General features: G+C 47.9%; 1 protein-coding gene across 1 annotated transcript in view; it reads left to right on the plus strand.

The window, feature by feature from the left end:
* The window catches only part of LOC135271230 (titin-like), a 33,436-nt gene extending 19,411 nt beyond the window's left edge, over window positions 1-14,025 (plus strand). Inside the window, exons 17-29 of the mRNA XM_064367880.1 lie at window positions 448-518; window positions 1,291-1,318; window positions 3,217-3,287; window positions 4,060-4,087; window positions 4,603-4,670; window positions 5,444-5,471; window positions 5,986-6,119; window positions 6,832-6,859; window positions 7,374-7,441; window positions 8,215-8,312; window positions 10,435-10,472; window positions 11,333-11,366; window positions 12,791-14,025. Coding sequence (XP_064223950.1) covers window positions 448-518; window positions 1,291-1,318; window positions 3,217-3,287; window positions 4,060-4,087; window positions 4,603-4,670; window positions 5,444-5,471; window positions 5,986-6,119; window positions 6,832-6,859; window positions 7,374-7,441; window positions 8,215-8,286 — 596 coding nt within the window. The 3' untranslated portion in view covers window positions 8,287-8,312; window positions 10,435-10,472; window positions 11,333-11,366; window positions 12,791-14,025. The remainder of the gene's footprint in view (window positions 1-447; window positions 519-1,290; window positions 1,319-3,216; window positions 3,288-4,059; window positions 4,088-4,602; window positions 4,671-5,443; window positions 5,472-5,985; window positions 6,120-6,831; window positions 6,860-7,373; window positions 7,442-8,214; window positions 8,313-10,434; window positions 10,473-11,332; window positions 11,367-12,790) is intronic.
* Window positions 14,026-23,818: the final 9,793 nt, after the last annotated feature.

Raw genomic sequence — 23,818 nt, forward strand, 5'->3', positions numbered from 1 at the left:
AGAGTAGGTGATTCAGTGTTTTTACTATATTTACAGGGTTGTGCAACCATCGTTACAATCTAATTTTAGAAGCTCTCCATTCCCCCTCAAAAAACCCCATTAGTACCGACTCCTCTGTTTTCCCGATCCCCACAGCCCTGGTTCTAGGCAGCCCTAATCTACTTCCTGTTTCTATAGTACACTGCCTTTCCGTATTAGCCGGTTCTTCAAATGACGATTTCACAGTGATGAGGTTGCCGTAGCTAGGAAGCCAAGGCTCTTTCATTTCTTTCTGCCCCTCTCCTTTGCCTTCCTTCAACACCAAGGAGAATGGTCCAGCAGCAGCTCAGTCCGTGCTTGTCAACCGCCCAGCTCCATACACTGCAGCCCCCGTCCACATTCCCCAGAGCTCGTTGTGAGAGTCCTCAGCAGCACCAGTGCACTGACTGTCACTCTGTGTTCTCTTAGGTCCTGTTGAGGTCCTACAGGACTGCATACTGGAGGACATCGATGAGGAGGAGATCCCCTCTCATGACCTGGTAAGATGTATTTCTTCATCTTGAGGAGAAATGCTTTTTTCTGGGGCTTGTAGAATATCAAGTGAATATCATTTTTGACTGCCATTGTGAATCAGACCTCAGTTGTCACGGATTCCAGTGACCAGTCACTGGAGTTTATGACCAACTGAGGCCCGATTGACGATGTCAGTCAAAAGATGACATAACTTACAGCCTGGTCGTGCGCATATGTCTCAGTAGCAACATTTTCTTCTTGAAAAATAATTTTGTATTTCCCAGCCAGCATAGACACTTGCTAAATACTCCAAACCGACTGCATTTTCTGCAGGCATCCTCTATGCTCCATTTGGGGCCCGGGACTTCATCACTGTTTGACGTCTGGTTTTTTGTTTTGTTAAGTTTAATTTTGTTTTTTTGACAGAGTCTCTCTATCACCAGGCTACAGTGCAGTGGTGTGATCTCAGGTCACTGCAGCGTCCACCTGCTGCATTCAAGCAATTCTCCTGTCTGAGCCTCCCAAGTAGCTGGGACTACAGGCTCTTGCCACCACCACACCCAGCTCTTTTGAAGTTTTTAGTAGAGTTGGGGTTTCACCACGTTGCCAGGATGGTCTCAATCTCTTGACCTCGTGATCTGCCCGCCTCAGCATCCGAAAGTGCTGGGATTACATGCGTGAGCCACCGCGCCCGGCCTGCCATCTGGTTTTCTAATGTCACCAAGTGAATAAAAGACCTGTGCCAACAGGACCCAGCATGATGTAATCCTCACGGTGTTTCTTTTTCTCTTATTGCAGGAGAAGCCTCCGGCCCAGTATCACCACCGTACGTATTCTTTTTCTTTTAAACAGTCACTGAGACGTAGTTGACATGCAAACCAATTCACCCATTTAGAGTAGGTGATTCAGTGTTTTTACTATATTTACAGGGTTGTGCAACCATCGTTACAATCTAATTGTAGAAGGTCTTCATTCCCCCTCAAAAAACCCCATTAGTAGCGACTCCTCTGATTTCCAGAACCCCCACAGCCCTGGTTCTAGGCAGCCCTAATCTACTTCCTGTTTCTATAGTACACTGCCTTTCCGTATTAACCGGTTCTTCAAATGACGATTTCACAGTGATGAGGTTGCCGTAGCTAGGAAGCCAAGGCTCTTTCATTTCTTTCTGTCCCTCTCCTTTGCCTTCCTTCAACACCAAGGAGAATGGTCCAGCAGCAGCTCAGTCCGTGCTTGTCAACCGCCCAGCTCCATACACTGCAGCCCCCGTCCACATTCCCCAGAGCTCGTTATGAGAGGCCTGAGCAGCACCAATGCACTGACTGTCACTCTGTGTTCTCTTAGGTCCTGTTGAGGTCCTACAGGACTGCATACTGGAGTGCAGTGACGAGGAGGAGATGCCCTCTGACCTGGTAAGATGTATTTCTTCATCTTGAGGAGAAATGTTTTTTTCTGGGGCTTGTAGAATATCAAGTGAATATCATTTTTGACTGCCATTGTGAATCAGACCTCAGTTGTCATGGACTCTAGTGACCAGTCACTGGAGTTTATGACCAACTGAGGCCCGATTGACGATGTCAGTCAAAAGATGACATAACTTACAGACTGGTCGTGTGCGTATTTCTCAGTAGCATCATTTTCTTGTTGAAAAATAATTTTGTATTTCCCAGCCAGCATAGACACTTGCTAAATATTCCCAACCCACTGCATTTTCTGCAAGCATCCCCTATGCTCCATTTCGGGCCTGGGACTTCATCACTATTTGATGTCTGGTTTTTTGTTTTGTTAAGTTTAATTTTGTTTTTGAGACAGAGTCTCTCTGTCACCAGGCTACAGTGCAGTGGTGTGATCTCAGGTCACTGCAGCGTCCACCTGCTGCATTCAAGCAATTCTCCTGCCTGAGCCTCCCAAGTAGCTGGGACTACAGGCTCTTGCCACCACCACACCCAGCTCTTCTGTAATTTTTAGTAGAGCTGGGGTTTCACCATGTTGGCCAGGATGGTCTCAATCTCTTGACCTCGTGATCTGCCCGCCTCAGCCTCCCAAAGTGCTGGGATTACATGCGTGAGCCACCGCGCCCGGCCTGCCATCTGGTTTTCTAATGTCACCAAGTGAATAAAAGACCTGCGCCAACAGGACCCAGCATGATGTAATCCTCACGGTGTTTCTTTTTCTCTTATTGCAGGAGAAGCCTTCGGCCCAGTATCACCACCGTACGTATTCTTTTTCTTTTAAACAGTCACTGAGACGTAGTTGACATGCAAACCAATTCACCCATTTAGAGTAGGTGATTCAGTGTTTTTACTATATATACAGGGTTGTGCAACCATTGTTACAATCTAATTTTAGAAGCTCTCCATTCCCCCTCAAAAAACCCCATTAGTACCGACTCCTCTGTTTTCCCGATCCCCACAGCCCTGGTTCTAGGCAGCCCTAATCTACTTCCCGTTTCTATAGTACACTGCCTTTCCGTTTTAGCCGGTTCTTCAAATGACGATTTCACAGTGATGAGGTTGCCGTAGCTAGGAAGCCAAGGCTCTTTCATTTCTTTCTGCCCCTCTCCTTTGCCTTCCTTCAACACCAAGGAGAATGGTCCAGCAGCAGCTCAGTCCGTGCTTGTCAACCGCCCAGCTCCATACACTGCAGCCCCCGTCCACATTCCCCAGAGCTCGTTGTGAGAGTCCTCAGCAGCACCAGTGCACTGACTGTCACTCTGTGTTCTCTTAGGTCCTGTTGAGGTCCTACCGGACTGCATACTGGAGGACATCGATGAGGAGGAGATCCCCTCTCATGACCTGGTAAGATGTATTTCTTCATCTTGAGGAGAAATGCTTTTTTCTGGGGCTTGTAGAATATCAAGTGAATATCATTTTTGACTGCCATTGTGAATCAGACCTCAGTTGTCACGGATTCCAGTGACCAGTCACTGGAGTTTATGACCAACTGAGGCCCGATTGACGATGTCAGTCAAAAGATGACATAACTTACAGCCTGGTCGTGCGCATATTTCTCAGTAGCAACATTTTCTTCTTGAAAAATAATTTTGTATTTCCCAGCCAGCATAGACACTTGCTAAATACTCCAAACCGACTGCATTTTCTGCAGGCATCCCCTATGCTCCATTTGGGGCCCGGGACTTCATCACTATTTGACGTCTGGTTTATTGTTTTGTTAAGTTTAATTTTGTTTTTGAGACAGAGTCTCTCTATCACCAGGCTACAGTGCAGTGGTGTGATCTCAGGTCACTGCAGCGTCCACCTGCTGCATTCAAGCAATTCTCCTGTCTGAGCCTCCCAAGTAGCTGGGACTACAGGCTCTTGCCACCACCACACCCAGCTCTTTTGAAGTTTTGAGTAGAGCTGGGGTTTCACCACGTTGCCAGGATGGTCTCAATCTCTTGACCTCGTGATCTGCCCGCCTCAGCCTCCCAAAGTGCTGGGATTACATGCGTGAGCCACCGCGCCCGGCCTGCCATCTGGTTTTCTAATGTCACCAAGTGAATAAAAGACCTGTGCCAACAGGACCCAGCATGATGTAATCCTCACGGTGTTTCTTTTTCTCTTATTGCAGGAGAAGCCTCCGGCCCAGTATCACCACCGTACGTATTCTTTTTCTTTTAAACAGTCACTGAGACCTAGTTGACATGCAAACCAATTCGCCCACTTAGAGTAGGTGATTCAGTGTTTTTACTATATTTACAGGGTTGTGCAACCATCGTTACAATCTAATTGTAGAAGGTCTTCATTCCCCCTCAAAAAACCCCATTAGTAGCGACTCCTCTGATTTCCCGAACCCCCACAGCCCTGGTTCTAGGCAGCCCTAATCTACTTCCTGTTTCTATAGTACACTGCCTTTCCGTATTAACCGGTTCTTCAAATGACGATTTCACAGTGATGAGGTTGCCGTAGCTAGGAAGCCAAGGCTCTTTCATTTCTTTCTGCCCCTCTCCTTTGCCTTCCTTCAACACCAAGGAGAATGGTCCAGCAGCAGCTCAGTCCATGCTTGTCAACCGCCCAGCTCCATACACTGCAACCCCCGTCCACATTCCCCAGAGCTCGTTATGAGAGGCCTGAGCAGCACCAATGCACTGACTGTCACTCTGTGTTCTCTTAGGTCCTGTTGAGGTCCTACAGGACTGCATACTGGAGTGCAGTGACGAGGAGGAGATGCCCTCTGACCTGGTAAGATGTATTTCTTCATCTTGAGGAGAAATGTTTTTTTCTGGGGCTTGTAGAATATCAAGTGAATATCATTTTTGACTGCCATTGTGAATCAGACCTCAGTTGTCATGGACTCTAGTGACCAGTCACTGGAGTTTATGACCAACTGAGGCCCGATTGACGATGTCAGTCAAAAGATGACATAACTTACAGACTGGTCGTGTGCGTATTTCTCAGTAGCATCATTTTCTTGTTGAAAAATAATTTTGTATTTCCCAGCCAGCATAGACACTTGCTAAATATTCCCAACCCACTGCATTTTCTGCAAGCATCCCCTATGCTCCATTTCGGGCCCGGGACTTCATCACTATTTGATGTCTGGTTTTTTGTTTTGTTAAGTTTAATTTTGTTTTTGAGACAGAGTCTCTCTGTCACCAGGCTACAGTGCAGTGGTGTGATCTCAGGTCACTGCAGCGTCCACCTGCTGCATTCAAGCAATTCTCCTGCCTGAGCCTCCCAAGTAGCTGGGACTACAGGCTCTTGCCACCACCACACCCAGCTCTTCTGTAATTTTTAGTAGAGCTGGGGTTTCACCATGTTGGCCAGGATGGTCTCAATCTCTTGACCTCGTGATCTGCCCGCCTCAGCCTCCCAAAGTGCTGGGATTACATGCGTGAGCCACCGCGCCCGGCCTGCCATCTGGTTTTCTAATGTCACCAAGTGAATAAAAGACCTGCGCCAACAGGACCCAGCATGATGTAATCCTCACGGTGTTTCTTTTTCTCTTATTGCAGGAGAAGCCTCCGGCCCAGTATCACCACCGTACGTATTCTTTTTCTTTTAAACAGTCACTGAGACGTAGTTCACATGCAAACCAATTCACCCATTTAGAGTAGGTGATTCAGTGTTTTTACTATATTTACAGGGTTGTGCAACCATTGTTACAATCTAATTTTAGAAGCTCTCCATTCCCCCTCAAAAAACCCCATTAGTACCGACTCCTCTGTTTTCCCGATCCCCACAGCCCTGGTTCTAGGCAGCCCTAATCTACTTCCTGTTTCTATAGTACACTGCCTTTCCGTATTAGCCGGTTCTTCAAATGACGATTTCACAGTGATGAGGTTGCCGTAGCTAGGAAGCCAAGGCTCTTTCATTTCTTTCTGCCCCTCTCCTTTGCCTTCCTTCAACACCAAGGAGAATGGTCCAGCAGCAGCTCAGTCCGTGCTTGTCAACCGCCCAGCTCCATACACTGCAGCCCCCGTCCACATTCCCCAGAGCTCGTTGTGAGAGTCCTCAGCAGCACCAGTGCACTGACTGTCACTCTGTGTTCTCTTAGGTCCTGTTGAGTTCCTACGGGACTGCATACTGGAGTACAGTGACAAGGAGGAGATGCCCTCTGACCTTGAGCATGTATATTTTTATCTTCATCGTGAGGAGAAATGTTTTTTTCTGTGGCCTCCAGAATTTCAAGTGAGTATCATTTTTGGCTACGATTGTGAATCAGACCTCAGGTGTCATGCATTCTAGTGACCAGTCACTGGAGTTTATGACGAACTGAGCCTCGATTCATGACGTCAGTCAAAAGATGGCATAACTTTCAAAGTGGTCGTGTGCATATTTCTCAGTGGCAACATTTTCTTCTTGAAATATAATTTTGTATTTCCCTGCCAGCATAGACACTTGCTAAATATTCCAAACCCACTGCATTTTCTGCAAGCATCCCCTATGCTCCATTTGGGGCCCGGGACTTCATCACTATTTGATGTCTGGTTTTTTGTTTTATTAAGTTTAATTTTGTTTTTGAGACAGAGTCTCTCTGTCACCAGGCTACAGTGCAGTGGTGTGATCTCAGGTCACTGCAGCGTCCACCTGATGCATTCAAGCAATTCTCCTGCCTGAGCCTCCCAAGTAGCTGGGACTACAGGCTCTTGCCACCACCACACCCAGCTCTTCTGTAGTTTTGAGTAGAGCTGGGGTTTCACCATGTTGGCCAGGATGGTCTCAATCTCTTGACCTCGTGATCTGCCCGCCTCAGCCTCCCAAAGTGCTGGGATTACATGCGTGAGCCACCGCGCCTGGCCTGCCATCTGGTTTTCTAATGTCACCAAGTGAATAAAAGACCTGTGCCAACAGGACCCAGCATGATGTAATCCTCACGGTGTTTCTTTTTCTCTTATTGCAGGAGAAGCCTCCGGCCCAGTATCACCACCGTACGTATTCTTTTTCTTTTAAACAGTCACTGAGACCTAGTTGACATGCAAACCAATTCGCCCACTTAGAGTAGGTGATTCAGTGTTTTTACTATATTTACAGGGTTGTGCAACCATTGTTACAATCTAATTGTAGAAGGTCTTCATTCCCCCTCAAAAAACCCCATTAGTAGCGACTCCTCTGTTTTCCCGAACCCCACAGCCCTGGTTCTAGGCAGCCCTAATCTACTTCCTGTTTCTATAGTACACTGCCTTTCCGTATTAACCGGTTCTTCAAATGACTGTTTCACAATGATTAGATTGCCGTAGCTAGGAAGCCAAGGCTCTTTGATTTCTTTCTGCCCCTCTCCTTTGCCTTCCTTCAACACCAAGGAGAATGGTCCAGCAGCAGCTCAGTCCGTGCTTGTCAACCGCCCAGCTCCATACACTGCAGCCCCCGTCCACATTCCCCAGAGCTCGTTGTGAGAGTCCTCAGCAGCACCAATGCACTCACTGTCACTCTGTGTTCTCTTAGGTCCTGTTGAGGTCCTACAGGACTGCATACTGGAGTGCCCTGATGAGGAGGAGATGCCCTCTGACCTGGTAAGATGTATTTCTTCATCTTGGGGAGAAAGTTTTTTTTCTGGGGCTTATAGAATATCAAGTGAATATCATTTTTGACTATCATTGTGAATCAGACCTCAGTTGTCATGGACTCTAGTGACCAGTCACTGGAGTTTATGACCAACTGAGGCCCGATTGATGATGTCAGTCAAAAGATGGCATAACTTACAAACTGGTTGTGTGCATATTTCTCAGTGGCAACATTTTCTTCTTTAAATATAATTTTGTATTTCCCAGCCAGCATAGACACTTGGTAAATATTCCAAACCCACTGCATTTTTTTCAAGCATCCCCTATGCTCCATTTGGGGCCCGGGACTTCATCACCATTTGACGTCTGTTTTTTTGTTTTGTTAAGTTTAATTTTGTTTTTGAGACAGAGTCTCTCTGTCACCAGGCTACAGTGCAGTAGTGTGATCTCAGGTCACTGCAGCGTCCACCCGATGTATTCAAGCAATTCTCCTGCCTCAGCCTCCCACGTAGCTGGGACTACATGCTCTTGCCACCACCACACCCAGCTTTTTCATAGTTTTTAGTAGAGTTGGGGTTTCACCATGTTGGCCAGGATGGTCTCAATCTCTTGACCTCGTGATCTGCCCGCCTCAGCCTCCCAAAATGCTGGGATTACATGCGTGAGCCACCGCGCCCGGCCTGCCATCTGGTTTTCTAATGTCACCAAGTGAATAAAAGACCTGCGCCAACAGGACCCAGCATGATGTAATCCTCATGGTGTTTCTTTTTCTCTTATGGCAGGGGAAGCCTCCGGCCCTGTATCGCGACAAAATTTATTATTTCTTTTTAAAACAGTCACTGAGATGTACCTGACATGCAAACCAATTCACCCATTTAAAGTAGGTGATTCAGTGTTTTTACTATATTTACAGGGTTGTGCAACCATTGTTACAATCTAATTGTAGAAGGTCTTCATTCCCCCTCAAAAAACCCCATTAGTAGCGACTCCTCTGTTTTCCCAAACCCCACCGCCCTGGTTCTAGGCAGCCCTAATCTACTTCCTGTTTCTATAGTACACTGCCTTTCCGTATTAGCCGGTTCTTCAAATGACGATTTCACAGTGATGAGGTTGCCGTAGCTAGGAAGCTAAGGCTCTTTCATTTCTTTCTGCCCCTCTCCTTTGCCTTCCTTCAGCAGCATTAGAGATGATCTTTGCAGTACGCTGTGCCTTTTCTGCCCAGGGAAACATCAAAACCTTCGGTTTGGATTAATAAGCACTCCTTAAGATTATGCACAAGCGATGTAGCGCTGGGCATTCAGTGTCATGTGTAATGAAAGGAAGGAATCTGTGGGAACATCTCTCTCACAGACAGTTACTTGAACTTAGAGAAAAAGTTCTGCTGTGTGCCAAGGGGAAATTGATAATCACCCTCCGAACTTTTAAGAGTTGGTATAGCATGTTTATGTTTCTGTCCTCTCTGTGGGTTTAAAGGGATCTCCCACGGGTGGATGGCAGAGTGAATATTCACTCTGGGCTCGCTGGTACATCTCCAGTCTCCTCGGAAGGCAGACAAGGAGTCTGACCTTGAGCACATTTGTAGACTCCACATCCCATCTCTACCACAGATTCTGAGATAAGGCTTCTTTCTCTCCAGTTCTCTAATTTTTGGGGAAATCAAGAGTTCCTTCCCACAGAAGATGGCGTTACACTATTCCCTGTTTTCAAAAATTAGGCTTCCATCGTTCTCTAAGTTGATATTTATAAGTTAAGTTCTGGACGTTTTATTCACAGATTTCTAAAAGTTGTGCAGGAAACTCCATATGATAAAATGCGTTGATAGCATATAATTCTATCCTTGCTACGGATGACATTTTTATCTTTGGAGGATCCTCATTTTACATAATAAGATACAAAACTAAGTGGGCACCCTCGATCCAGGCTGGGGCACCTCATTAAAGAACTGAGTTTGCTGCTGTCTATCATTCGCTTTTGTTCATGAGACCTTTGAACCACATAAATATTGCCAGCACCCTCTTTTGGGACCCTAAGAGAGGGTGAGATGGCACAAGTGCAGACATCCCTGGTTCCTCCCTGAAATTTCCCTGCTACCATTAATTATCTTCTTCCTTTTTTTTTTTTTTTTTTTTGAGACAGAGTTTCCCTCTTGATACCCAGGCTGGAGCGCAATGGCGCGATCTCGGCTCACCGCAATCTCCGCCTCCTGGGTTCAGGCAATTCTCCTGCCTCAGCCTCCTGAGTAGCTGGGATTACAGGCACGCACCACCGTGCCCAGCTAAGTTTTTGTATTATTAGTAGAGACGGGGTTTCACCATGTTGACCAGGATGGTCTCGATCTCTTGACCTCGTGATCCACCCGCCTCGGCCTCCCAAAGTGCTGGGATTACAGGCTTGAGCCACCGCGCCCGGCAATTATCTTCTTCCTTAAGGGACCTGCTCTGACTGCTAATGACTTGTTTAGACTTCTCCAGGTTTGAACTATTATACATAGAATAAGTCAGTATGTATTTCTTGGTGTCTGGCTTTTTTGCTCACATTATGATTTGAAATTCATTCATGTTCGTAAGTGTAACTGTAGTTCCTCCATTTCCTTGTTGCATACCATTCCACTGTAGTCACATATTACAGTTTATACACTCTTCTGTTGATTGATGTAGAATTTTCTTCTTTTGTTTTTAAATAATTATGCCTGTGACAAGTAATGTTGCTTTGAGTATTTTTGTCAGTGGTTTTGAAATAATACTGGCACTCATTTCTGTGAAGTAGATTGTTAGAAGGGAATATATCTTTTATTGTCATGGATAGTGCCAAGTATTTTTCAAAATGGTGATGCTAATTCATGCTCCTATAGCAGCATATGTGAGTAGACATTTCTCCAAATCCTTGTGAACTCTTAGTTTTATCTCTCCCTGAAAATTCTATCACTATGGTTAGCCTTTCATTTCTGTAGCATCTTACTTAAAATTTATAACCAAAAATTTTGTTTTGATCTAATGATGCAGGCCAGTAGGTTTGTGTACGCCCATCTGACCCCAGCCATGTAAGTAATCATTGATCAAAATGTCACTGTGCCACATGACTGTCTTAATAGCAGCTGCTTAAGTTATTAAAATGAAAAGGATAACTGATATACATTTGAGTCTTGGATACTATGTGGTCACTTCTCTATGTTGCCTCCTTGAAGCATCACAATCACTTTGAGGCATAACTGCTTTGGTTCTATTCATTATACAGATGAGGAATGCGAGTCTCCGTTAAGTAAATCATTCACGAGACACACCCACAGCTGGATCTCTCTAACACCAAAGGCTAATCTACAAACTAACATGCTATACTGCCTGTAGTGGTGAAGTAGACTGGCCGTAAAATGAAGTTTGCTTCCACAGCTGGGCGTGTGAGCTTAGTGGGGTTGGTGTTACCCATTGCTTGATGGGTTTGAGATTGGTGTTGCAGAAACCCAGATGGAGAAGCTCTTGGCTGAGGGAGTGAGAAATTAACTGAAAGGATAGATGAGTGCATTTGAAGGATCATGCTTCCATAGAGCATGTTGTTGAGCCTCTTGGAATAAGAACAGATAGAATCAGACAGAATCACCCAGTCCTCAGTTGTACCATTCAGTAAGCATCAGCATGCCATGAAGTGTGCTCACTGCTGTGTTTCGGGGACATAAAATCTATCCCAGGCCTCTGTGGCCGCCCATTCTGTCCTGTCCAATTAACCTCTGTTCTGTTCCATTGGTCTACATCTCAGTTTCGGTACCAGTACCATGCTGTTTTGATTACTGTAGCCATTGACTAAGTTTCTGATCAGGTTTTCAGTATTCATTGAGAGAAACAGAACCTTGTGCAAACAATCCACAGCACGACGTGCCCCTCATAAAGCTTTGTTTCTGTGTTGCAGGTAGTGCCTGTGTTCCCTCTGAAGTATGACTCTGGTAAGTATTCTGGAATTATTGTCAAGGAAAAAAAGCTGGTTTCAATGTGAAGTGCCACCCTGATTCTGGGATTGTGATAGGAATAAGCGTAGTGAAAGTGTTTTTTAAAAACTTGAGTTCCCCAGGGAAAAATCATGGCCAAATTTTGAGGCAGCAACTGTGCTCCCTTTTGGGTGGTACTGAGTTGGGTGCTTGATGATTGGTGGTGTCTTGTGTGAGGCTGCATCATGTGATGTGAATGTGTGTGTTTCTGTGCAGGTGAGGCTGTGTGTTTTCTCAGAAGAGATTTCCCATTTACACAGCCCATTCGCCAGTGTCCACTTCTAAAAAATAAAATCCAGCCCCACTCTACTCTTTCTGTACAGTGACTCCTCCACCTTCACCAGAGCCATCCCTGGGTCTGGTTTATTATCCTCACTGCTCGGAGAACCTGAAGGGCCAGGGGGTGGCCCCAGCTCCCGAGTTCCTGAATGAAAAAGTTAAAACACAAACCCAGGAGTGTGGGCCAGTGCTGACACTGGCAACTACTGGCATGCTCTTAGTCATGGGGTGTTCGCTGCCACACAGGGAGTCCAGCATTTGTGTATAAGCCCTAAGGAGGTCCCAGACACTGCCCATCGTTATAAAGTGGCCTCCATGGTCACAGAGCCCAGGGCAGTTACAGGCACATCTCCCCACAGACCAGCGTAGTTAACAGTGTGAAAAGCACAAAGATCCCCAGGTGTTTGGGTCAGCTCACAGATCGTTTTTTGTTTAATTTTTAAGATCGGGGAACCTGTGCAGGATGAGCAGGTTTGGTACATACGTAAATGTGTGTCATGAGGGTTTGTTGTACAGGTCATTGCATCATCCACATATTCAGCCTAGTATCAGTTATTTTCCTGATCCTCCCCCTCCTCCCACCGTCCACCCTCCAGTAGGCCCCAAGCTTACAAATTCTAAGAGAAGTGGGGGACCACACGGGCCAGTGTGGCCCACTTCAGTTGTGAAGTTAATTTGCTCAGCAACTGGCCAAAGCACGTAAGGATCGGTGATGTCTTTTAGTAGATTTAGTAATAGCTTCCCAAGCCCTAAAATGCTCAAACCCTGCCAGCTGGAGATGGTGAGGAGAGGGACAGGTAGGAACTCTGTGCAGCACTTGGTTGGTAGCCTGGTTTCCACCCCCTCGTGGCAACTCTCTTGTGCATGCAGGTTAAAGACCCTCAGCCTCAACCCAGCCTCCTCCATGAGGAGCCTCTCACTATTGGCCGGCTACTGCAGCATATGGCCACCAGCCCAAGTGAAACAAAACGTTGCTTTAAAACGAGTTATGTATTCATAATGTCCACTCATTGTTTTATAATCTCTGCTCTCTCTGTGGTTATGTCTTCCTATTAATTTCTGATATTAATTTTGTGATTTCCCTTTTTTCTTGATAAATTTAGACTTTTCTTGAAAACAACTGTTGGTTTTCATCCACGACTGGGGTGTCATCCACAGCTGGTCGTCATCCACGGCTGGGTCATCATCCACGGTTGGGGCATCAGGGGCATCATCCACAGCTGGGCGTCATCCACAGCTGAGTCATCATCCACAGTTGGGGCATCAGGGGCATCATCCACAGCTGGGCGTCATCCACGGCTGAGTCATCATCCATGGCTGGGTGCATCTTCTACGGCTGGGGCATCATCCACGTCTGGGTTCGTCTTCCACAGCTGGGGCATCTTCCACGGCTGGGCATCATCCACAGCTGGGGGCATCATCCACAGCTGGGGGCATCTTCCACGGCTAGGGCATCATCCACGGCTGAGTTCGTCTTCCACGGCTGGGGCATATTCCACGGCTGGGCATCATCCACAGCTGGGTGCATCTTCCACGGCTCGGTTCGTCTTCCACGGCTGGGGCATCATCCACGGCTGGGTTCATCTTCCACGGCTGGGTTCGTCTTCCATGGCTGGGCATCATCCACAGCTGGGGCATCATCCACGGCTTGGTTCGTCTTCAACGGCTGGGGCATCATCCACGTCTGGGCATCATCCACGGCTGAGTTCGTCTTCTACGGCTGGGGCATCATCCACGGCTGAGTTCGTCTTCCACGGCTGGTGTATCATCCACGGCTGGGGCATCATCCATGGCTGGGGCATCATCCACAGCTCAGTTTGTCTTCGACGACTGGGGCATCTTCCACGGCTGGGGCATCATCCACGGCTGGGCATCATCCACGGCTGAGTTCGTCTTCCACGGCTGAGTTCGTCTTCCACAGCTGGGCATCATCCACAGCTGGGGCATCATCCACGGCTGAAGCATCATCCACGGCTGAGTTCGTCTTCCACGGCTGGGGCATCTTCCACGGCTGGGCATCATCTACAGCTGGGTCATCCATGGCTGGGGCATCATCCACGGCTGGGTTCATCTTCCACAGCTGGGCATCATCCACGGCTGGATTCGTCTTCCACAGCTGGGCATCATCCACGGCTGGGGCATCATCCACAGCTGGGGCATCATCCACGGTTGAGTTCGTCTTCCACGGCTGGGGCATCTTCCACAGCTGGGCATCATCCACAGCTGGGTTCGTCTTTCATGGCTGGGGCATCTTCCACAGCTGGGCATCATCCACGGCTGGGGCATCATCCATGGCTTGGTTCGTCTTCCATGGCTGAGGTATCATCCACGGCTGGGTTCGTCTTCCACGGCTGGGCATCATCCACGGCTGGGTTCATCTTCCACGGCTGGGCATCATCCACTGCTGGGGCATCATCCACAGCTGAGTTCGTCTTCCACGGCTGGGGCATCTTCCACGGCTGGGCATCATCCACGGCTGGGTTCGTCTTCCACGGCTGGGCATCATCCACTGCTGGGGCATCATCCACAGCTGAGTTCGTCTTCCACGGCTGGGGCATCTTCCACGGCTGGGCATCATCCACGGCTGGGTTTGTCTTCCACGGCTGGGGCAGCATCCACGGCTGGGTTCGTCTTCCACGGCTGGGCATCATCCACTGCTGGGGCATCATCCACAGCTGAGTTCGTCTTCCACGGCTGGGGCATCTTCCACGGCTGGGCATCATCCACGGCTTGGTTCATCTTCCACGGCTGGGGCATCTTCCACGGCTGAGTTCGTCTTCCACGGCTGGGGCATCTTCCACGGCTGGGCATCATCCACGGCTGGGGCAGCATCCACGGCTGGGTTCGTCTTCCACGGCTGGGGCATCTTCCACGGCTGGGGCATCTTCCACGGCTGGGCATCATCCACGGCTGGGTTTGTCTTCCACGGCTGGGGCATCATCCACGGCTGGGGCAGCATCCACGGCTGGGTTCGTCTTCCACGGCTGGGGCATCTTCCACGGCTGGGCATCATCCACGGCTGAGTTCGTCTTCCACAGCTGGGGCATCATCCACAGCTGAGTTCGTCTTCCACGGCTGGGGCAGCATCCACGGCTGGGTGCATCTTCCACGGCTGGGGCATCTTCCACGGCTGGGGCATCTTCCACGGCTGGGGCATCTTCCACGGCTGGGCATCATCCACGGCTGGGGCATCATCCACGGCTGGGGCAGCATCCACGGCTGGGTTCGTCTTCCACGGCTGGGGCATCTTCCACAGCTGGGCATCATCCACGGCTGAGTTCGTCTTCCACAGCTGGGGCATCATCCACAGCTGAGTTTGTCTTCCACGGCTGGGTCATCATCCACAGCTGGGTGCATCTTCCACGGCTGGGGCATCATCCACGGCTGAGTTCGTCTTCCACAGCTGGGGCATCTTCCACGGCTGGGGCATCATCCACGGCTGGGACATCATCCATGGCTGAGTTCATCTTCCACGGCTGGGGCATCATCTATGGCTCTTTTGCTCAATCTGTATCTGAGCCCACAGATCCACATTAAACAATAATTTGAGTGCCACTTTTACAGTTTTTGTTTCCAAAGTTATTTGTTAATAATTGAATGAAATAGCTAACCAGAATTTTCCCCTTTTAATTATTTCTATTTCTATATAGAAAGAGTTGTTTTAAGAAAACAGATGCCTCTGCCTGTGTTTGTGAACAGGAGTGTTGGGTCTAAAGGCTTTCTCTGGTAGCTCTGCAGGAAGATTGCCCACCTCACCCTTGCTTTCTGTGGGTTCCAGAGGCTTCCATTTAAAGGAGTATCTCTCCCCACTCTGCCTCACCCAACACCAGCTCTCCTGTACCCCCTGGCTTTCTAAACGCCTTCTTCCACCTTCACCTCATTGAATTCAAGACTCTGGAAAATAGTCAAAAATTATAAAAAGGTGGGAGTGGGGGTGATCTGGAAATCCCTGCTATAATATTTTTAAAGGAATCTGCTGGAAACTATGTTTTAAAGCCATCCCTTACTTAGCACTAGAATAGCAAGCCATTCATTTTTTTAACAGAACTTTGAGATATAATTCAAATGTTTTTTATATGAACATGTGTGTATGTATAGATACACTATATGCATATGTGTGTATGTATACATATAGTTGTATATATATGCATATACACGTATACAGATATATATATAGTTGCATATATATACACACACACACACATACATATAGTTGTTTTAGGACACAAAAATACTGATCTTGAGAAAAAAGCATTGGTCTACATAAATATTCAAACTATCTGGCATAGCAAAAGTCCCCTTTAAGAAAATGACTTACAAAGCACAGAGTGACAGAAAATGCTCACAGCATGTATATGTGAAGAATGTGTCATGTTGGCCCCAGCTGTCAGCATTGCCAGTGTTGCTGCTGTCCTCGGTGCAGACAGCTGTGGCATTTGTTCAGAACCTTCGGATGTTGAGGGTGGCTGAGCCGGCCCTGCATGGGCCGCAGACCCTAAATTGAACAGAGGGGAGGGACTGGGTTAGAATCAGCATAGTGAGGAGGGCGGGTGTGTGGAGGAGAGCTGACTGTGGATCCCCTGTCTCCAGGTGAGGTGCCCCCTCCTCTGTACGGTGAGTGAGGAGGGTAAAGACAGGAGCCCTGGGTATGGTTCAGATGCGACTCTGCTTCCTGACACTCTGCTGTGGAGCCTGAGCTTTCCGAAGCCACCTTACATCTCCCAAAACCTTCAGGGAGCAGAGTCACTGCATTTAAATAAGAGCTGTGACCCGCCTGTTCCTGGGCCTCTCTGCCTTGAGTTCTCACAGCTGACCCGGTGGGGTGAAGGTGTGTCCTAGCAGTTCAGTGTTGCCACCCAAACCTACCCAGTGGGCTCCCAGATGACCAAACTCCCCTGGAGGCTCTGAGTCATTTTCCAGCTGGGAGAGGCCATCTCAGGAGTGTCCCTCACTGTCCAACACTGCCCTCAGACCCTAAAGCCTTCCTGTCTCTGACACACCGGGGCATCTCAGATGGAGAGCCTTGGCTGTCCTGATCCTCCTTTCTGAAGCTGCTCACGATGTCAGAGAGAGACCAGGGCAGCTGGGAATCCTAAATAAAGGGGGCATGGGTTAAAGGGAGGTCACTTGTTCCTGCCAGCTGTGCCAGCAGAGCATGTGTGGCACTTTCTATCTGTCAGTGTTTCCTGGGACCCAGAAGCACAGAGTTTACTCACACTATTAACACTCTCATCATCAGCCACCTAAAGGCCTCTCTCTCATATTTTTCTTTATCACCATTTCAAATCATATTTTCCTCCATCTCTGAGTCACCAACTCAAGTGTAAATCATGTGGTTCCCCTCCGACTTCCAAATCGTCTACAGATACTTAAAGAATTCGTAGTGTGTTTCCATTTCTTAAGCAAATAATTTTTCCTCTTTAGGCGTCATCTGGTTTATTTTTTACTTTTGCTAAGATTTAAACTCAGACTTAAACATTTAATTTCATCCATGTGTGCATATGAACCATTTCCATTACTTCCAACGGGTGAGCATTGTGTAAACTACACTTTAGTTATAAACCCTTGTGCTGAGCAGCCAGGTTGCTGCCGATACCACGTGACCAGTGAGGACTTCCTCCTGCGCATTTCCCTCCATCTCTGAACCACAGTGGACTAGCTGCATGGAGGATGCACGCTTAATGTTACTATGTGCTGAGGGACATCCTGCCGGATGGCTGAGCTCGTTAATATCCCAGTTGTAAGAGCTTCTGAAGCTCCACAACCTGACTGGCAATTTGTTTTATCTTTATTTTTAAAATTGCAACATTAGTTGTCTGCTCAACACTCACTGGTTTCATGCCTCACTCAGAAGTAACCACAATTCTAGGGCATCCACAGGAACCTATAGGTTTTGCCTGCCCCTGCCCCCGGCTGGCTGATCTCCAAACCCTCTCCCTGGCTTCCCGCTGAGGGGGCTTTGGCAGCTCCTGCCACTCCCATCCTGCTCCCCCCAAGCCCTTTTGCTTTGCTCTCTGCTCTTCCAGGCAGCTCCTCCCACACAGACGTGCTGGGCTCCACAGGGGTTTCTTTCACCTCAGGTGGGTTAAAACGTGTTCATGAGACTTTTACTCATCCACATTTTGCCTTCTCTAAATTGCTTCGTTGTGATATTTGTCCATTTTTAGTGACATTTCCATTTTGTCTGTCTTCTCTATTTTTTTTTTTCTGAAATCTGGATTGTCCTCGCTAATAGCTTTCCATTGTTCCATATTCCTCTGCAATTTTGCCTATTGGATCCTCCTCCTAACAAAGCACCTTAAATAGTCATTCAGGAACTCATAAGGTTATGTGGCTGATCAAAATCCTAGAAACCTCAGCAAGTTCAGCACATGAAAATGCACTCAATCCCAAGTCATTAGCAGAGTACACATTGAAACTAGTTTCTCACTCTTACACCCACCAGAATAGGCATGTTATCAGACACAAAAATGCAAAGGGTGGTGAGGATGTGGAGGAACTTGAACTGTCATGTTACTCTGGGAACATAGTTTCAACCATTTTGATAAATGGCTTTCTAGTGTGTACTACAGTCATCAGCACCTATGACCTTACAGTCTCACTCCTGCCACCTATGTCCAAGAGACATGTATGAGCCAAGGATGTTGGTGTCCACCTGGGGGACTTTACAGAAGCCTTGTTTCAAGCAACCATCATGAGAAACAGCAGAGTGAATGTAAAAAACACGGAGGTGTAAACTAGTGCCAACTTTCTACAATGTTATATACTGACTCAGCAGTACAAAATGACAAATGTTTCCTCACGTGGAACATGAGTGGAATTCACATATTCACATATAATTTTCAACCAGAAACAAAAGAGTACATACTGTAGGTTTGCATTTATATGATGTTTAAAAATAAATTTAAAATGTGTTGATCATGATCAGAGTAGGTATGTCCTGGGGTTACTGCTTGGAAATTAGCTGCAGAGGGACTGCCAGGGAATTTACATCTGGGTAGTGGTAGCAAAGTGTAAGAAGGCAGCAGTCTGCGCATGTCATATATGTGCACTGTGCCACGGGTAAAACAACCATCGCCTAAAAAGTAATGCAAATAATATCTTTCCATCATGCAAACATCCATACTCATTGTCTCCCTGTGAGTCTATCTATATTTTAAATAGAAGTAACTTCAATTTTGTATGTACAAGAACACGCTCACACTGCTCTCTCTTAACTGGGAAAATCATGAGAGCAAATTCTGTAAAAGACATGACAAGAAAGGTGAATTAAAACTGTTGCCAAAATCCAACACAATACATTAGGAATCTTGATTCTGAGGTTTGTTTTTTTAACGTTACTTTAAGTTTGGGATGCATGTGCAGAATGTGCAGGTTAGTTACACAGGTATGCATGTGCCGTGGTGGTTTGCTGCACCTATCAACCCATCATATAGGTTTTAAGCCCCACATGCATTAAGTATTTGTCCTAATGCTCTCCCTCCCCTTGCCCCCTACCCCTGACAGGCCTCGGTGTGTGATGTTCCCCTCCCTTTGTCCATGTGTTCTTACTGTTCAACTCCCACTTACAAGTGAGAACATGCAGTGTTTGGTTTTCTGTTCCTGTGTTAGTTTGCTGAGGATGATGGCTTCTAGCTTTATCTATGTCCCTGCAAAGGACATGAAGTCACTCTTTTTTATGGATGCACAGTATTCCATGGTGTATATGTGCCACATTTTGGTTTTGTAAAGGAAAGACTGGGGTTTTGATGTGGATATAAATGTGGTGGGATGAGGACAGGATCCCTACTGTTTAGGGTGCTGCTGGGGAGAGTAGTGAGGAGAGAGGGCCCTCAGGTTAGAGGAATGGACATTTGGTGAGAGAGGGAAGAAGGACCTGGGTGGTCCTCAGGGACAGTCCTGGGATGGGGTTCCCAGGCTGTAGCTGTGGAAGCTTCCCTCTAAGAGAAGGGACTCTGTGCATTGTCCCTTCAGGGCTCGGGATGAAATAGGAGTCTGAAGACGCTGACCTTTGGTTTGGAAGAAATTAACAGGAAGACAGGTCCACTCTGTGCTGGTGCAGCCACTGCCCATCCTCAGCCAGGCCTTAGTCCAGCTGCACAGACAGTGGCTCAGATCAATATTAAGTCAGGCGGGAAGCTTTATAAACAGTTCATCAAGCCACTGACACTCCAGCCCAGGTGCCCCTTATCAGATAAAGGGCATTAGCTGCTCACCCAGGGTTGGTCAAGTGGAGGGAAGCGAAGTGGTCATGTGACAGTTTAGAATGTTGCTCTCTAATACAGTTGGGTATCATCCAGTGGTGTGTGACTCACATCTGCAGGCCATCTCCTGGCTGCCATATGATATTGTCAACTTTAAATAACAAGTTTCAGGAAAAATAGTTAAACGTGGGGTTTATTTGAGCACAAACCTTGCCGACAGCCATCAGGAACACAGATTCCAAAGGGTGGAATTCTTGGGGCTTGTTTACATATATATAAGGTTTGGGAAGCTTAGCAGGGTTTCAACATATTCCCCACAAGGCTAGCACACAGTTACAGTAATCTCATTCGTCAACGCAGTATTTTTTCTGAGAAAGGCATATTTAACATTCCACAATGAAGATGTAAAAGGTGTTGGGTCTCTTACACGGTCTAGTCTTGAGTTAGGTACAGGACGATAAAGGACACAGCTAATCCATGACCCAGATCAGCGACTAGAAGGGGAGGCCTGGTCTGTGGTTTCTCCTGGCCAGTTACAGAACGTGGACAATGAGGAAGAGAGACTTCAAGATCTAGGAAGCTGAAGCTGTAACTTCCGCTACATGGCTCAGACCACAGTCACAGCTCTCTCAAGGCTCAAGCATCTGGGGGGTCCCAACAGCGTTTACATTTTATCTACTTTCACAATAGCACGTTATGCAGCGGCATAATGTGTCTCAGGTCTGTGTCCCTGGTTTTGGCTATTTGTGATGCCACGTCACACAGTGTCACAGTTGAGTCTGGCTCTTGTGAGTGATTGGCCAGTCCTGACCACAGGCAATAACAAAAGCTTTCCTTGGCAGGGCTGATGGGAGAAACCCCCTCCCACACCAGGTGTGGTGCATGGCCAGTGCATGGGCAGGCCCTGGCCGAGCGCAAAAGCCACATGCATGGCCTGCAGGATGGTCTCTAGGCTTGTTGACTGAGTGGCCCTGCAGCAGTGGCTGCCTTTTAAAAGATCTTATGCAGTGAGCTAAGCAAGGTCCCCGGGTGAGGCGTGAGCTGCCGAGAATACTTGAGCAAGCGAATCAGAATTGGAGTATTGGCGCCTCCTCTTTGTTCACTAGAGGTTTCTCTCTAGCGAGCTCAGAGATCGCTCATCAACCCTTGTGGTCCTGTGGCAGCTGATTTTATGTAGACCATCCTGGCTGGGCCACAGCGTGCCCAGATTGCACACTGTTACACGTGTGTCTGTGAGGGCATTTCCAGGTGCATTTAGCATGTAAGGCAGTGGGCAAGGCACACAGCCTCCCCAGTGTGATGGGCATCGCCCAATTCACTGAGGGCCTGAGTGGAACAAAGGCTGGGGAAGGAGAACTCACTTCCCTTTTCCCCGCATCACTACTGGAGCTGGACATCTCATTTTCTCCTGCCTCAGACTGCCATTTTCACATCTGCTCCTCTGGTTCTCAGGCCTGGGAGGGAGGTGTAAAGGTGCCGGATGGACAGACACCAGTCAGAGCAGCACAGGCCTCAGGAGGCGTCTAGGGCCTCCAGGCCTCTGGTCATGCTTCCTCCCAGGGAACAGCAAGGGAGATGGGGATCTTTATTTGTATTTCTTACTTTTTTTTTGAGACAAAGTTTCGCTCTTGTCACCCAGGCTGGAGTGCAATGGCATGATCTCTGCTCACTGCAACCTCCGCCTCCTGAATTCAAGCAATTCTCCTGCCTCAGCCTCCTGAGTAGCTGGGACTACAGGCACACACCACCATGCCTGGCTAATTTTTGTATTTTTAGCAGAGACAGGCTTTTGTTTGTTTGTTTGTTTTGAGACGGTCTTACTCTGTCACCAGGCTGAAATGCAGTAGAGATGGGGTTTCAGCATGTTGGCCAGGATGGTCTCGATCTCTTGACCTCATGATCCACCTGCCTTGGCCTCCCAAAGTGCTGGGATCACAGGTGTGAGCCACCACACCTGGCCGGGTTTCACCATGTTGGCCCGGCTGGTCTCAAACTCCTAACCTCAGGGGATCCGCCTGCCTCAACCTCCCAAGTGCTGGGATTACAGGCATGAGCCACCGTGCCCGGCCGGGTTTTACCATGTTGGCCCGGCTCATCTCAAACTCCTAAAAAACTCAGGGGATCCACCCGCCTCAGCCTCCTAAGTGCTGGGATTACAGGCGTGAGCTGCCGCACTGGGCCAAGACAGGGATCTTTTTTTTCCCCCCACACCCTACCCCTGAGACAGGGATTTTTACATGTGTGGTCCTCCCATGGCCTGGGAGGGAGAGAACCCCCCTGTGGGCAGATCATCCCTCTCTTTGGGGATACCCTGGTGTCACAGCCAGGCCCACAGGGTCCTCCAGCCTTGTCTGAATCTTTCATCGTGGTCTTTCTCTGCCTACACAGAAGGGCATTTCCCTTGGCCCAGGTCTAGTCTTCCATGCCAGGAGCTCGTTGCCAGGAACTGAAGAGTTTCCCAAAGGCTGACTCTGGGGCCAAGAGAAGGCCATGTCCCCAACAGCCTGGAGGTGCTGAGGGAACACACTCATCCATCTCACCCCGTGACTGCCATGGACTCCATTTTGTCTCCCTTTCCAATTCATATGTTGAAGTCCTGACCTCTAGTTATCTCAGGAGGTGACTGTGTTTGGAGGCAGGTTCTTTACAGAGGTGATTAAGTTAAACGACCTCAGGGTCAATGGGGTGAACCCTAATCCCACTCTCTAACTGGTGTCTTTATCAGAAGAAATTTGAAAACAAACTGTTAAATAAAGTTTAGCCTAAAACTACCTCCTTACGTATTTTAAGTTCAGCCTAAAAGTTTCTCTAGATGTCGTAAACTATAACCTAAATGGAATTGTAAACAGACTCTAGCCTACTTTTGTGCCAATCACCAAGTTTTTTTTGTTTGTTTGCTTTTTAATTTTTTTTTTTTTTTTTTAAAGACAGGGTTTCACCATGTTGGTCAGGCTGGTCTTGAACTCCCAACCTCAGGTGATCCACCCACCTTGGCCTCCAAAGTGCCTGGATTACAGGCGTGAGCAACCACGCCCAGCTGCCCATCACCGAGTTTTGACCAGTTAAATGTGGCCCACTGTTCAAACTGTGTTGAAATGAGGCAAACGCCGAGTCGCAGCCAATCCGGCTATTTCTGCCCCTCACTTGTTTTCTGTGGGTCACTTTCCTTTTTCTGTCCCTAAACTTTCTTTCACCACATGCCTGTGCTGGAGTCGCTGAGTCTACTCTGGCTCCGGAGGCTGCCAATTTGCGAATTGTTCTTTGGTCAATTAAAAGAAAAATGTCAGCCAAATTACATTTAAAAGAGTTGAACAAGACACACAGAGCTGTTTTTCTTCCCACACAACACACAACCTGACACAGGAAAACTCACAGAGAAACACAGAAAGGCACATGTGACACTTGAAGACAGATCCACACAAAAACCATGCAGCAAAGCCTTTTGCCACGTGTGTGCACACACACACACATGCACACACACACACACAGGCACCCATCCCTTTAAACCACAGGCTTGGTGTGCTTGCCCAGACACACCTGTGTCAGAGACCCGGGACCTGCAGCCCCCAACACACATCAGCCACCCCACACTAACCCAAGGTGTCACCAGCCAGCCGGGAGGACTTGGGAGGCCAAGTGAAGGTGGACAGTGGCCACAGAGCAAAGGCCTTCAGTGGATACCATCCGACTTGAAGAGCCATGGGGCCCACTGTGTCCACACACACACAGGGGACATACATATCTGTGCACCAGCGCCCCTATTCCTACACACCCATCCCTGGGGCTCTAGGGGATGAGACCCCTCCTTCCAGACCAGGCCCTCCCTGAAGACCCAGAGATGGCCCAGGAGTCCCCATGCCTGAGTGATCCATTGCTCACGTCCATGAAAAAGAAAAGGAACTTTGCCTCTGAGGAATGTGAGCTCCC

The sequence above is a fragment of the Aotus nancymaae genome, unplaced genomic scaffold (assembly GCF_030222135.1).
Source record: "Aotus nancymaae isolate 86718 unplaced genomic scaffold, 86718_ANA_hifiasm-v0.15.2.pri h1tg000076l, whole genome shotgun sequence".
Classification (NCBI taxonomy): domain Eukaryota; kingdom Metazoa; phylum Chordata; class Mammalia; order Primates; family Aotidae; genus Aotus; species Aotus nancymaae.